General features: G+C 49.4%; 1 protein-coding gene across 2 annotated transcripts in view; it reads left to right on the top strand.

Annotated features, from left to right (window-relative positions):
• The first annotated feature begins 4940 nt into the window (after positions 1-4940).
• The window catches only part of IGF2BP3 (insulin like growth factor 2 mRNA binding protein 3), a 115931-nt gene continuing 105300 nt past the window's right edge, over positions 4941-15571 (top strand). For both annotated transcript variants that reach the window (XM_075705576.1, XM_075705575.1), the window contains exons 1-2: positions 4941-5115; positions 6440-6500. In XM_075705576.1, the coding sequence (XP_075561691.1) occupies positions 4941-5115; positions 6440-6500 (236 nt within the window). The remainder of the gene's footprint in view (positions 5116-6439; positions 6501-15571) is intronic.

Below are 15571 nucleotides of genomic sequence, written 5' to 3'. Positions count from 1 at the left end.
GGCCGCCGCCGCCTCCCCGAGCCGCCCGGGCGGGCTGACGCTGCGCGCTCCGCGAAGGGCGGCCGGACCCGCCGGTAGCGCCGCTCCGGCGCCCGGGGCCGCCGACCCCGCCGGCGGCGAGGGGCCGCCGCCGCCGCCGCCCAGACCCAGGAGACCCGCCGCCGCCGCCCCGCGGCTCCCCGGTCCGGGCATCCCGCGGAGCCGGCCGCGCTCCCCGTTCCCGTAAGGCGCCCGCGCCCCGCCGCTCTTTTGTTCGCCGCCCTCCCGGCACGGTCTGCGGCGCGGCGCCCGGGCCCGCCGCTGAGCCGGAGGGCCCCCCCCCGGAACCGGCACCTTAGCGGCGTGGCACCCACTTACCGCCTTACAAAGCCCCAGCCCGCCGGCGGGAGGGAGCGGGCTGACTCTCCCGTCCCTGCCCTCCCCTGGCCGGTGGCGCCGCGCCCCCCTCCCGCCGCCCCCTCCCCTCCCCTGGCCCCGCCCCGCCGCCGCCGCGCGGGCAGCCGCCCCCCGCCACCGCCCCCCGCCGCCGCCGCCGCCGCCGCTTTCGCGCCACGCGCCGCAGGGGCCGGGCGCGGAAGCCAATGGGCGGCCGCGCGCACCCGCCCGCCAGCCAGTAGCGGCCGCGCCGCGGCGGCGGGCGGCGCTGGTAGGCGCAGGGCGCAGCCAATGGGAGCCGGCGCCGCGCCACGCCCCGCGCCGCTTACTACGAGTTACTATGGCCGCCCGCGGCTGGGCGCGCGGGGCGGCTCCGCGCCCCCGGGGATGGCGGCGCCTCGCGGCCGCCGCGCCAGGGAGGGAGGGGGGCGCAGCCGCCCCGCGGCGGGGATCGGGCGGGCGGGGGGGGGGGAGGGGGGAGCGGCGCGGTCGTCCCGTCCCCTCCCGTCCTGTCGGCGGGGGTGGCCGCCCCGCCGGGAGCGGCGGCTCCGCGCCCGCGGCGCCGTGAGGGGCGGCGGGAGGAAAGGGGGGCGCAGGGCCGGCGGCCGCGGCACCCCCGCCGTCGTGGCGGAGGGCGGCCCGGAGCCCGGCGGGTGCCCGCCCGGCGGCCGTTAAGGCCCCGCGGCAGCGCGGGAGGCGCCCGCCGCCCCTGCGCCCCGCGGTGGCTGCCCGGCCCCCGCTGCCCACCGCGCCGGCGGCCGCGCCTCGGCCGCGAACCCACGCAGGAGCCTTCCGTGGGCGGCGGTAGTCCTCCCCACCCACCCCCCAAAAAAAAAAAAAAAAAAGAACAAAACCCCACCCACAAAAAGACATTTAATGGTAAATATTAAGGCTGCGGACGGACCAACGTGCTACCCACCCACCGGGCGCCGAGGGGGGAAGCCCGCGGGGGCGGGGGCGGCTTCTGGCCACCGGAGGGGGGGCGGGGAGCGCCCTGCCCGCCCGTGACCGTGGAAGAGGGGGTGGATGGACACGGCGGAGGCTTTCGGTGTCTCACCCCGGAGGTGGGAAGAAGCACATGGTTGAGTTTTAATTCTAAATGGCAGACTGTCGTAAAAGCCCTCGCTAATTAAAGACTGGCTTTGCTTCCTTGTGTAGAATATTTCTGTAAGTATTTTAACTTCTTCTTGGTTTGTGTGGGTGATAAACGTTTGAAATACAGAAAAAAAAAATGTATAATGCCCTTTCTTACAGAGGTGGCTCGAAAAACACGTTAACTGTGAGAATGCTCTGATGTGTGCTCATGCATTTGATTTGTGACTGCCAAAATAAATTACACCTCAAATTGTAAAACTATGTTCTCAATAACGTGAAGATTTGGGAGTGCCCAACTCATCTGAACGGTGTTCATCTCTCCAGGGAAGGGGAGATTTGTCAGGCAGCACGAGCAAGTTTTTGTTGTTGACTTGCCTTTTTTGGCATTCAAGATTTGGATTTACTCTTGAAACCACTAACCAACCCACACTTCTTGATAAACAAAGCTATACATTATTTAGCTTTACAGAAAATATTTCAGCTTATTAGCAAGACGTTTTCAGACTATCAAAAAAAAGGGATTGCTAATAAGCAAGTTTGGTTTTTTTTTTTTTTCCCCAATCATCTGATTACAAAGCGGTTTATGATGTTATTGGACAACTGATGCATACTGTTATCATGAACGCTCAATCATCATTTCTTTTTTTTAAAAAAAAAATATCTTCCAGCAAAACAGATTATCAGACTGGAATATTAAATGAAATACATACACCCTGTTTAGCAGTTTTAAGAGGAAATACCAGATAACGCTATAGACCAACCATGTAGAAATGAGCACATGCAGGCTGCCTTATAGATTCAGTGCAAATCAAATTTATAAAGAATGCAATTAATCTGCAAGAAGAGTGACTAATTCCTTTTACAAGTTTAACTAAGAATTCAGTAGTTTGGAGGGGACTGGTTTTAACTCGGGCAGGCAATTGTTTATTTTAGCCGGACTACACAGGACGGGGTTATGAAATATAAATTCATTTAGGAAAAATGCCACATCCAGCATCGAAAAAGCCATAAACAGGTTAATACTGTAGAAAAAGAAAAAATTTCGTTCTGTCCCCAAGATAATTATTCGCTAGTTTTCTACAAAATGGAAGTTGTGATTAAATTCTGGTGAGTGGAGCGCAAAACACTCGCTTTCCTCAGTCACGAGCTGAGAATTTAAAGTTCCTAAAACCGATCCTGAGATTAAACAAAGGGTGGAAATCACAAATAAGAGTTTCTCGGCGAGCCGGGCGCTTGGATGCGCACAACAAAAGGGCCGTATTTCCAACTTACTGCACCGTTCACCCGGCCCCTGCTCGCTTCACAAACGCCCTGGGGCTCCAGCCCTCATGGCAAGACATGTCTCCTTGCATCATACCACCACAAGCGAAACCTTCGGGCACTTTCCTCCCTGCCCCGCGCCCCCTCCGAGCCCTGCTCCCCACCACCGCGGCCGAGCTGCGGCGGCCGGAGGGCGGCCCACGACAGCCTGCCCCCAGCCCGCCTTCCAGGGGGATTTAAATCCCCCCCTCTTTAATTGGGGACTCGGGGAGAAGTTGGGCGCAAAACTGCGAAGCGTTCCTGTTTACTCCGGATTTCCAGACGTACTAGAGGACATGTGGGAATCCGCTCACTGCTCGCTAATAAAAGTATTTAACCATTTTTCCATGGATATACCTATTAAAACGTACCGCAAGAAGCCTACCACGGACTAAATGAAACCTTCGCTTGAAGTGCGTTGAATTATTAAACAAAACCTACGAGATCGCTATATTAAACACAGTGCTGGCTTTCATTTCCGTATCCTTTCTTCATCTTCAGGCAACATTTTGTTTGCACTGGAAAGGCTCCACACCCCCAAACCCCTCCCCCACAAGCCCACCATTGTATCCGTACGAATGTGGAGAATTATGAATGGTTCCTTAAACCGGGCCGGGGGGGGGGGGGGGGGAGGAGGGGGGTCGCCAAATCCCTTTGTGTGCCGTTACCAGCCGAGGGCAGCGGTGCCTTGGCGCTTCCCCCCCGCGCCGTCCACCATTACCCAGCTGGAGGGGAGCGCGGCCCCCCCGCCCCTCCCGGGCCGGGCAGCGCCGGAGCGCGGCTCCCTCGCCCCAGGACTCTCCCCTTCTTCATCATCCCCCAACTCTCCTCCACCCCTTTGTCTTTTTTTTTTTTTTTTTTTTTTTTTTTTGCTACCCCCCCCCCCCCCCTCCTCCTCCTCCTCCTCCTTCCCCCCTCCTTCCGTAAGGCTCGGCGCAAGGGGCACTGCGAGTAATGCAGAAACATTACCATATGGGGCTCCTCCGGGGCTGGAGAGACCCTCCGCCCTCGCCCCACGCAGCCCCCCAGCACGCAGCCGCGCTGCGCGGGAGCGGAGCCCCGCTCTCCCCCCGCCGCCTCCCCCCCGCGCCCCCCTCCCCCCTCGCCTCCTTCCCCCTCCCCCTCCCCCTCCCCACCCTCCCCCCCCCCCCCCCCCCGACCCACGGTGCCGGGGGAGCGGGATCGCCCAGGCACGACCCCAATGAATAATCCCCACAGCCTGGCACGGTGGGGGAGGAGCGGGGCGGGGGGGGGGCGGGCATTGCGGTGCCTTTTCCCCTCCCTCCCCGGGATCACACCCCGCTCGCACGGGGGGAGGTGCGGCCGCCCAGCCGTTTTTTGGGCGGTGGGGGCGTGCGGAGCGGACTCCCCCGGCGGAAGGGCAGAGGCGGCGAAGACCGGAGCAGGGCCGGCGCCCACCCAACTCCGGTTTCCCCCTTCCCCCGCCCTCCGGCCCTCTCTAAACTTGTCCTGTCCTGTCCAGCCTCCCCCCGCCCCCCCCCGTCCTTCACCCCGGCCCTCCTCCTCCTCCTCCGTGAGCGTGTGTGCGCCCCATCCACTCGCTAATTGAAGAGCTGGGATTCCTCACGTGAGAAGTTGATTTGTAGTTTGAACACGTGGCTCATTCAAAAAGCCGGAATATTCAAGTAATTTTTTTTTTTTTTCCTCTCCTTCCCTCCCCCCTCCCCTTCTCTATTTTTTTTTTTTTTTATATTGAGAGGCGGCGCCTGCACGCACGTAGTGTGACATTTTCATAGTCCGCCTGCTGCTGCCAAAGGGGCTTGGGGGCAAGACAAAAAAAGTAGTTTTTTTTTTTTTTTTCCTTCCCCTCCTCCTTTTCCTCTCCTCAGCCCGCCATCCGTGGCCCCGGCGCTGGGTGTTTCCCCCGCGCCCCCCATGCGCCCGGGTAGCACGGCAGGCACTTAGGGCTCCCGTTTGGCTACGCTTTTTTTTTTTTTTTTTTTTTTTTTTTTTTTACCCCTTGAGAGAGAGAGGGAGGGACACAAGCTGCAGATCTGATTTTTTTTTTTTTTCCCCTCCCTGTCCTCTCTCTCTCTCTCTCTCTCTCCTTCCTCCATCGCATTTTGTTTTATTTCCCCCTTCCTCCCCACCTCCTCTCGCAAGACGAGGGTTGCAGCCCGCGGTGCGCGCCTCCCCGAGCCGCCAGGAAGATGAACAAGCTCTACATCGGCAACCTCGGCGAGAACGTCAGCCCCCTCGACCTGGAAAGTCTCTTTAAGGACTCCAAGATCCCCTTCTCGGGCCAGTTCCTGGTGAAGACGGGGTACGCCTTCGTGGACTGCCCCGACGAGAGCTGGGCCATGAAGGCCATCGAGGCACTTTCAGGTGAGCGGCCCCTTCCACTCCCCCCCCCCCCCCCTTCCCTTCCCCGCAGCCCCGACGGCTCCCGCCGCCCGCGCTCCTCCGCGACCGCCGAGCTGCTGCAGCGGCGGGCTGGGCCGCGCCGCCAGCCCGGGGGGGGAGCTTGGGGGGGGGTCCCCTGCCCCTCAGCCCCCCCCGCTTCCAGGCGAGGTGCAAACTGTTGTTTTCCTAGCGCGGCCGGAGCCGCCCGGCCTTCCCGCGGAGGCTTTGCGCGGGGCTTGCGCGGCGGCGGCCCCCCGGGAGGGGCCGGCCCGGCGTGGCGGGGGAGTGGGGCCGGGGGGGGGGGGAGCCTGGGCCCACGGACCCGCGGCGCGGCGGCTCCCATGTTTTTCCACACCCCACGGCCAGCCCTGCCCGGCCGGGGGCCTCGCTGTACCGGGGGGGGGGGTGGGGGGCGGCGGGTGCAGTGAGGCGGGGGCGGGCTGCGGTCGCGGAGCCCCGAGCGGGGCAGCGGCTGCACGCCCCCCCGTTGGGCACAGCTGCCCCCCCCCGCAGCCCCTCGCAGGGGCCGCCTCTCCCCAGAGCGGGCTGGGGCTCCCCGCGGCTTGGCGCAGGCCGCAGGGCTGGGGGCGAGCCGCCGAATTGCCCCAAACTTGGGGGGGAGGGGGGGGGAAGCCCTGCCTGCCCCCCCCCGCGCTGCCCTGCTATTTATTTCGGTTTCTCTTCGCTGCTCTCACGCACCCATCACCGCCTCCAGCAGCGCGCCGGCTCCTGGCCCCGACATCCTGTTTTTGTGTTCTTTTAAAAAAAAAAAAAAAATAATAAATTAAAAAAATAAATTTTTTTTTTTTTCGCGTGAAGCGGCTTTGCGGAGGTCTGCTGGGAGAGGCTCCCTGGGAAAAGATGGGCTCGGGCTGTGCTCGGTGTCTCGTTTCGGCTCCCTTCCCGCCCGCTTCCGCGCCGAAAACCGCCCGAAGTTGGAGGCCCGGCGGCGGCGCGGGGGGCGGCGGAGCCCCCGCTCTCCCCGCCCGGGCCGGGCCCGGGGCCGGCTCCCGCACACGGCGTTCGGCGGGGTCGCGCTGCGCTCGGGGCTGGGGCGGAGGAAGGGGCCCCGCCGAGGGCAGCCCGGGCTCCCCGGCGGCGGCGGCTCGGCCCCGGGCGCCGGGCTGCGTCGCCTTGCCGGGCGCCGGGTCCCCGCTCCGCCGGTGCCCGGTTGCCGATGAATGGGCTAACGTGTTGCGCTCCCGGTTCCCCGCTTTGCACCCCTGCACGCCCGCTCCGGGAGACGGGAACGCGGGGCACGCACAGCCGCGCTCAAATATTTCCCCCTTTCTGTTTATCTCTGCAGGTAAAGTGGAGCTGCATGGGAAACTCATAGAAGTTGAGCATTCAGTCCCGAAAAGACAAAGGTAATTTATTTTTATTTTTTTTCCCCTCCCTTGCCCTCGCTTATCCAGTGAGAAGCAATCTGAGAAATGCTTCGGTTTGTGTTTCTCTTTCTTGTAGATAAATGGACCGCTTTCTTAAACCCACAGGCGTGCACTCTGTGCTGTCCTCGAGGTTTTCTAGAATCACCCCATGTATTTCTAATGTAGTGTCTCGCTCGGGCAACAGTGGTAGTGTTTAATTTATTTTTTTAAAAAAAAAAAAAAAGCCTTTCTGTAGGAGAAGCAAGTTGTTATGGTCTGATGGCAAATGATTGTGAAGATTTTTAAAATTTAAAGTTCTGTGAGAAGAGTTAAAATCTGGGTATTAGCAGGAAATGAAATGTAGTGTTGTGAACAGTGTAACGGGCAAGCACATGAGCTTTGCTCCAGCGACAAAAAGCATCTTGTAAATATACTGCTATACATATTTTTCTGATCCTGCCATGTTGGAGGCTGCAGCATTTTATAGGCACGTAGTAGAAGTCTCATATGTGTTTGAGAGGATTTTTCATCACTATTTTGAGCTGGTCTATAGAAGCAGCAGGAGAATTGCTTCTTCCCAATAAGGACAGGATTTGTGCATCCTTAATTTCTAAATGTATGTTTAATTTTTGCAAGGTAGTAATTTTGTTGGGCCTCATGTAAAGACGCAAGACTTGTAATAAAGCAGGGTAGTATTTTTATACTGCCTATAGCAATTCAGCCTGCTTCTTTCACAAATATTTAGATTATAGAAAACCTGGCGTGCACTAGAGAGTAAAAGCAAAATAGATCAAACTTTCCACGTGCTTGTTCCTGTACTCCATTATTCAATCTGGGAAGTATGTCTGTCTGTATAACTTCGTTAAAAGGGGCTTCTACTGTTTCAGGGTTATTTTTAAAAGTGTAGTGTTTTTAAAATAGTTGATTTGAAAAGGTAAATTAGCTGTCTTGATGGGCGTTGTATGTTGGTGTTTTGAGAATTAGAAGTTTAATCACTGTTTAGTGTCAGAGGAAAGCTTCACTTGAGAAAGCATGGCGGATTTTTGCTCTAGTTAAGGGAGGGGGGGAACCCCTCTCTGGACCAATTCATAGCACGCTAATCTTTATGCTTATATTTATTTGATACTTTTAATTGGAAATTAATATGCTGTATATGCTCTTTCTCATTTATTATGCAATGTATATGGCTTTGATTTACAGTAGCCTATATTTCAGACCTTTGCGTACTTAAAAATACTGTTGTAGATGGAATATATTTTTTAGATTTAAGGAGAAAATGCCACAGGACATAAGAATTGATCATTTCCTATTAGTCTCTGTAACAAATAAATTTATTACCATGCTTATGAACCTTAAGCTTGCAGAAGTAGTATTCTATTTATGCTGTTGCAAACAAACTCATTTCACTCATAAAGGTAAATTTTAAATCACTGGTGGCCCCCTCAACTTTTTTTTTTTAATCATTGTTCAATGTGTTTAAAAGTATTTTCCTGTTCTTTCAGCTGTCAGCTGAATTGGTGTAAAAGTCCATTCTTCATATTGGGTAGCATGTCTTCGTATTTGCCTGTGAATTAGCAATTATCAGAAGCATGCATCTGTCTGTAACTTGTTGAAAAGAATTCTGCACTGAACTTAAGCACTTTTCTAGGCATGCGTTGCCTACATGTAGGCATAATATTGAAAAAATTGCAAATGCAGTTGTATCAGCATACCTGTATTGTTTCTCCCAAAGCCCTTATTTGTTAAAACGCTGTTTGATGGTGCAGTATCATGTTGGAATGTATCAGATATAGTTCAGATTTATACTGCTGTTTAACAGAAAATTAAATTGCATTTCTCATAACTGCACTTCCTTCCCCTTTGTTTCCGCTCCCTCTCTCCCAAAATCAAATATAGAAAGACACTTAAAATTCATTCAGTGGCCTCCATATGTAAAAGCGACTGTCTTGTTCCTTTGATAGATGTCTAATACTTTTCTTTTTTTTGGGGGGGAGGGGTCAAAAAGTTGAAAATTTTTTCTGTGCCTCTAAACATTGCCTACTGGGCATATATTTAGAGTTGTTAGATACGTGTAAAAACACAGTTTTCAACTGTCGATTATTTTGGTGAAACTGGTTATTAAGGTGCTTTCAAAGTAACTTATCTGAAGTCTTTGTAGCTTTTTACACGAGGGAAAGGTGTCAGATGCAGCCGGGGTGGGGGGTGTGTTGCTCACCAGGCCCACCCAGTGTGTTTGCACGCAAGGCCGGGGAATGCTTTCCAGAGAGCCCTGTGCACGCTCCAGTGTGTGAGATATGGTTAGAGCAGTGACGCCATTTAAAAAAAAAAAAAAGGAAAAAAAAAGGAAAAAAGTGGATGTGTCAGGTCTGTCTTTCAGCACGAGTGTACGATTAATAGTTTGGTCGAATGATTACTTCATAGGAGCAAAAGTTGTTTTGTAGTGCACTGAAATTATTCAATACATTGTATTGACCTCTGCTGCTGCGAGGCTGCTTCATGGAGAGTCCTAGCTCCCCTCCTTACAACCTCTTTAAATATGATTTTTTTTTTTTTTTTTTTAACAGAGTGTATATATTATCCCTCACAAGGGTAGTTTGTAGGTGTCTTTTCCCAGAGGCGGCTGAGGTATATGGGAGGAAAGGGTGAGGGTTTGGTAATCCATAGCCTCGTCGCATAAAGGAAGGTCAAGAGGTGGTGTCAGCTAGGGTTGCCATAAAGTTGAGCTGAACCCAGAAGACAGCGCAGTGTGCCTGGCTTGTTATTCAGGGTGATATTCTTGGGCCCAGTAGTCACTGCGTTCTGGCCCTTGCTGGGTCTTCAGATTCGAAGTGGGTGCACCCAGGTCTGCAAAATTACCTTCCTACCAGCTGTGGAAGGAAGGAGAGAGCCTGTGTGTGGCTTTTCTCCTTCCCCTCTGCCCTGGAAGCATTTAAAACCAGACCAGGGATGCACTGCAGTTCAAAGAAGGGGCCTGGTCAAGGTTTCCTTGATGGAAGGGTGGAGAATTATTTTGGGGGAGGTGCAAAGTATTTAATAAGCTCGGAGTAGATTCCTGACTTACTACTGAAATCTCAAGGGAATGCTAAAGGAATGCAGCATTTCTGCATTCAGACCCCTCGGTGTGGAGGAAGGCTATTGCAATATTTAAAGGTTTAGGTCACTTTATGCAAAAGTTGGAGAAGGCATTGTAATAGTACTGACTGCTCGTCACGCTCTGTGAGGGAAGGCAGGGCACTGTTAGTCACGATCTCTACTTAGATGGGTTTTCTTCCGCAAAGCAGCCATGCGGGAGGAGGATGATGGCAGCCCATAGCGTGTGCGTGCCCGTGCCCATGAAACTTGTGGCACAAGGCTTTGGGTGCTGCCTCGCCGCAATCCAAGAGCAGCTGGTATCTCGCAAGGCGATGTGCGCCGCAATCTGATTATTCAAATGGCCCTGATGTCACTTGTGCGTGAGGAGGGGGGAGGGCAGGCGCTAACTCTGGGCACCTGGGGATGTGCCTGGCCCAGCCTCCCGGCCTCGGCTCCCACCTCCAGGTGGGCTTTCCGCCCACACCTGGTCCACCACGCTCGCTCCGGGGGCCTTCAGGTGCCTAAAATGCTCACACCGCCTCAATCGTGGTAATGGCAAGGTGTTTTTTCCAATTAGAAGGTTAACTTCTGCCCCCCCTTCCCCTGCCTCGAGGGCTCTTTGTTGAGAAAATAAATTCACTGTGTCTCTTCTGGGGGGGTTTGTTTGGGAGAGGAGCAAGAGAAGGTAGCAAAGGTGCGCCTCGTAGGTAATGCCGCCGGAACAAGCTGCGCTATGGCAAGCGCAACGACCTGCCAGCTGTCCTTCACCTCTGATACTGAAGTATCTGAAGGCTGATTTGAGGAAAACAGGCCCAAAATCCCTCATGCAACCATCTCTGTTCCAGGGGCAAGCGTTAAGCTGTTGGATGGGCGTCGGATTGTCTTGCTAATTTTCAGTATAATGAGGGTTTGTATCTTGGGCGCGCAAGGCTGTGGGAAATGGCATCGTGAGGCTAAAGTGTGTGTGGTGGCTACAATGGTCACGGTTATTTAAAAAAAATAATAATTTAGTGGCATTGATTTTTAGTTTTGCTTCTGTAAATATCAAGCAGGGAGAAACGTGCTGAATGTAAGAAGAAATGACAGAAAATGTCATTTATTAGCTTTATTTGTGCTCTTTTCTGCGGAAAGAGGCGGAGAACTGTGCCTGGGTCCAACTAGAATGTTTTCAAGAGTGAAGGGCCAAAACTTTGCGTAGTGATTTCAGGTTTTTGTTCTCTGTTTCCACATTTATTTTTGCAGATGTGAACAGGAAATTAATTTTTTTCTTTTTTTTTTTTTTAAATCTTTAAAAGCTTGCAATTAGAGTGGAAACAAACCTGGATAATTGTGGTGATTCCTACAAAGACAAAGAGTCATTATGGCAAGAACAGATAATTCTTCACTAACCATGTTAACTGTTACACTGTTGGAGGCTTAATTTTTATAACTCATACCGTTTGATCATCAAAAAAAAAAAAAAAAATCCCTTCTTGTTGCAGTTCTTAAAAATAGCCTGGAGTATACGAAACACAGCTCTAAATGCGTGTCCTAAAAGGTTGGTCCTGCTCTCTTTTTCCTACCTTCCCTTTATAGAAGGTACCACAAAACATACTTGTAGTGGACCTTAAATTGTGCGTAGATAAATTTTGAAGGGGTAGAATAAAAAAATAACATTTTTGAAGTGTAATTCAAGGGCAGTAAAACATAATCAGGAAATCTTTAAAATTTTTTTATTTCTCTCCCCCCCCCCCCCCCCCCCCCCAAGCGTGGGGTAATAACATTTTCCGCATTTTTGAGATCTTGAAGGTGGTATTTTTGTAAAATGGGGCTGTGTTCATTTCAGCTGCTCTTTTAAGTGCAGAGCATAGGACTCTACAGTGCTGGAGTCCTTTTATGGCTTCTGGCTAGCTACTGGGTGGACTTCAAATACTTAGTGTTGACCTGAAAAAATTCTTAAATGGCCTGGGATTTACCTGCCTAACAGAAAATGTGAAGCTTTCCATAATGGCCATGAGAGAGGGACCCAGGTGGAATTAAAATACACCTAATGCTTAACCACAGATAGGGCTAGCCCTTTAGGGAACCTCACAAAAAAGATTTTTTGCTCCTTAAACCTGCTCCTCTCCTTAATGTCATCTTAGCTTTTAGGATTTTATCCTCCTGGGATTTTGGTAACAAATACGCAGTGCCATGGAGCACAGTTAAAGACTCTTTTCTGGTGATTTCATCCTTACGTGAGCCCAGTGAGATGGGTACAGGGCTGTATTGAGGTGGGACTTTTTTTCTTGCCATTTAAGAGTCAAATTTATTAATGGAATTTGATTATTCAGAATCGGTAAATAGATGGAGAATGGGTGTAAAAATTAAATGCTGTAAAATCTAAGTAAGGAAGATAACTTTTCGTGTTTTATAGAGGGAGAAGTGGAAAAGTTTGAATAGAGGTGATGCACTTAGCAATATTGAAGTGCTTTTTGTAGTTCCAGAGCGCTTCAATATGATTCTCACGCGATGTGCGTTCTCTCATTTTGTTTCATATGCAAAATGTTTATCTGCGTGTCAGTCCATTCTTTATCTCAAATGATGCAGAGTATGGAGTTATATGTTAATTACTGTTGAAAGCTAAGATAAACCCATAACTTTTCCTTATTTCATCTAGAAATGTGACATTGTTACCAGAAATACTTGTGCGTTATTTCATAGTTTTAGTCTGAGGCTTTCATCCTTATCTTTTTTATCTCTCTTTTTTTTTTTTTTTTTTATGGGCATGTCAAGTGTATGCACTTGTATGCCTTTCCACCTTGCATCTTTGAGTGAGTCTTATGTTTGCTATCCAAATAAAGAAAATATTGTTGAATGTACCATCCAAAATCTCCTCAGGTGTCCAAGTTTGGGGCGTGCTGGGGAGACCAGTAAGCCCAGTGCTTACTGGTGCTACCCAGCCTCTTTGGGCGTGTTTATCCATGTGGGTACTCCAGTGGCAGTTGTTCCTTCTCATCACCTGGAATAAGTCATTTGGCTTTGAAAAGTTTCTGTATGGCAAGAGGTCCTGTGTGTTTGGGCACATTTCAGGAAATTAACGAAAAATTATATTATTGTATTGTCTCCTGGTTTTGCTTCTTTCCAGGTCTGCAATATTGGTCTGCGAGTGTGTGTTGAAAGATGCATGCGTTTAACCAAGAAGAAAATCTTGATGTTTGTAGTTGGATACTTAGCAAATAAAATGTGTTACTAGGGTCAATATTAGGGCAAATCTTAAAATACTGTACATGTAACCGTAATAAGAGCGGGGCCAAAAAAGGTGGTGGTTTCCTTTTTTTTTTTCTGCAAGTGTGTTGAAATTTCAAGATGGAAAATTATATTAAATTATAATATTAATTGTTATTTTGCTGAAGTGTATTATCACGGCAGCTGGCACAAGAGAAACCTGTAGTATAAAAGCTGTCTCCTGTGCAATGTAACCTTAGCAGCAATGTGCCTCCCCTATTGCCTGCTTCTTCATGGTGCAGCGGAATCAGCATCAACTAAAACTGTTCTTTTGCAAATCTGGATGGAAAACTGCCTCTACCAGGTAAAATGAGGGATTCTATGTTTTTAATTAAGTTAAAATTTGGATAAGAGCATAGATAACAGTGAGTCAAAGAGGGATCTGACTCTTCTTGGGTATGGGGCTAAGGATTGAAATTAAACTATCTTGAAATGAAAGGTCTTCAGCTGGGAAGGGCCTTACTCCATTTTAATTTTTTTGCTATCTTGATCATTTTGTGACTGTAGTCTGACTGGTGAGAAATAACGCAGAAAAGTGTTTCAGAGAGAATGTGTATGTATATGTGTCTGGGTGTGTATATATATACAAACACACACACATTTTAAAAGATTATATTACCATAAAATAATTTGCAGTTTAAGAAGAGACCTGCTAAAAATATCTGGAGAATTTATAAAAATAGTAAGGTAGTTTTTTTTTTTCTAGTACTAGTACACTTGAACACAACTGGAGCTGAATGTCCACTTTTAAAAGATTAACTTTCATGCTCAGCTGAACTTTAGGAACGCTATTTTAAAATATATTAGACAGATGGTGTAGACTACATATTTTTCCCCCTTTGTGAAAATACCAGTGCTTTATTGTTTTGGTAAATTGATTTTATTTTTAAATGTTTAATGTACAAGACCCATAGGTTTTCGGTCAAAAATGGAGCTTGCTTCACCTTAATGGAGCCTTAAATATTGTAGTGCAGAAATAAAAATTCCAGTTAGACACAACTATAGTCCGTGTGAACAAAAATTTCTGTTGGGGGGAAAAAAAAAAATCCTAAGCTATTACTTGGGTTCACGATTACTTATTTTCCTGAAACTTCATGTTAAATAGTGGTTAGGGATGAGGCTTGTTGTGTTTGCATCTGGAATTATCTGTTAAATATTTAGCACGCATGGATCAAGGCGGGACTCTAGTTTTCTAGGAATAAGCAGGGCAGGAGGGCTAGCTATGAGGAAGAGCGGGGAAACCCTCGAGTGAGTTGTGCTGTGCAGTTGCTCCATGCAGTTTTCATCCTGGTCTTCCAGGGCCTGATCCTGCACGCGCTCTGCCCCTTCTCCCCTGCCCTCGAAGGAAGTCCTCGGTGTGCTGCAGGGAGGCTCTTGGGAAACAGAGTTTGCAAAACTGCCCCAGCTTTGACAGGGAAAACGCACACATGGCCTAGCAAAGGCAAAAGAAACAAGTGTTTTGTAAAAAAAGAGTAGTTTTAAAACCGTTACAGAACAGATCATCCAGAAATTTATTTCCAGTAATTATTTGGTTTATACACCTAGGGGAGATTCTCTGTGTGATGGCAGCTTCCTAGTTACCGTGGAAGAGTAGTTTATTTTTTCCTCCTACATCTAGAGTAAAAATTTCAAAAGAATGTCTCCTTAGGACAGTACTTGGAAAACATAATCTGTAGGATGTTTGAGGAATTTGGGTAGTAGTTTAATCCAAGATAATGGACTACGCTTATGTAAACCATGTCTTGCCTTTTTCCTGATGCGAGTTAAAAATATTGATAAAAATGTTTTAAATGATTCTCCAGTGAAAGTTTTGTAGCAACCTTAAGCAAATAATGGTTAGGAAAAAAAAAAAAATAAAATTTATTCCTCTGTCTTGGAATATTGTTACTAATTTTGAAATAATTTTTCAGATGAGTTTGCTAATTGTATAATAGCATACGCAGGTCCCCCCGCCATCGAGGTGTTGGTCTGTTACAGATGTGTACTGCTGCGCTGTAAAGAGCACACAGGTTTTTCCTACTGAGGTAACAGGATCCCTGAATGAACCCCATCTTTTTTTGTGGAAAACCAGCGCTCTGGCGTGCAGAGGGAGCTATTCGCCAGGGTCGACTGAGAGGGATTCAATACTAAGTGTCTCTTAGTGGTATTGATCACGGTGGGTCCTGGTGCTGGTCGACAACAAGAGCTCTTATACAGTGAGCTTTGCATTGATAGAAATTCAGTTATTTAAGCAAGTTCTAGGTGGTGGTGGGCAGCAGCATAACGTGATGACAGAGAGCTAAACCAGGAGGTACCCCTTTTGACCCTAACAGAAGTACTGGAATATCTCATTATTTGTTTGTTACCTGATTGTACGAACTTTGCACCTGCACAGAAATTTTTAATGTAGGATATTCTTAAGAAATGTGCATCTTTCAGGGATGCTAGGTGTTTAAAACTGTATACAAATTCAGATTTTCTTTCAATTTCAAATGCATACTAAGAAATGGTAAGCATGTAGTTTAACTTGTGGTCTGTAAACTTACTAACAGGTAATGAAGGATCTGGAGGATCCTAGGGTACAGCACAGGTATTTAAGCTGATTCTAATAACCTGTACAAAATAAATTAGAAAGGCTCATAAAGTCAAAGCAAAGATTTAAAAAAAAAAAAAAAAATTGCGTACTCATCATAAATTTCTTTTCAGAGTTTAATGCTGATGCCCAGTAGTAGTGGTGTAAAATTGTTCTCGTACTGCTAATACTGGTTCATTCA

This window comes from Pelecanus crispus, chromosome 2 (genome assembly GCF_030463565.1).
Source record: "Pelecanus crispus isolate bPelCri1 chromosome 2, bPelCri1.pri, whole genome shotgun sequence".
Taxonomy (NCBI): domain Eukaryota; kingdom Metazoa; phylum Chordata; class Aves; order Pelecaniformes; family Pelecanidae; genus Pelecanus; species Pelecanus crispus.
Note: the sequence above shows the minus strand (reverse complement) of the source record. Positions and strands in the feature narration are given on the sequence as shown.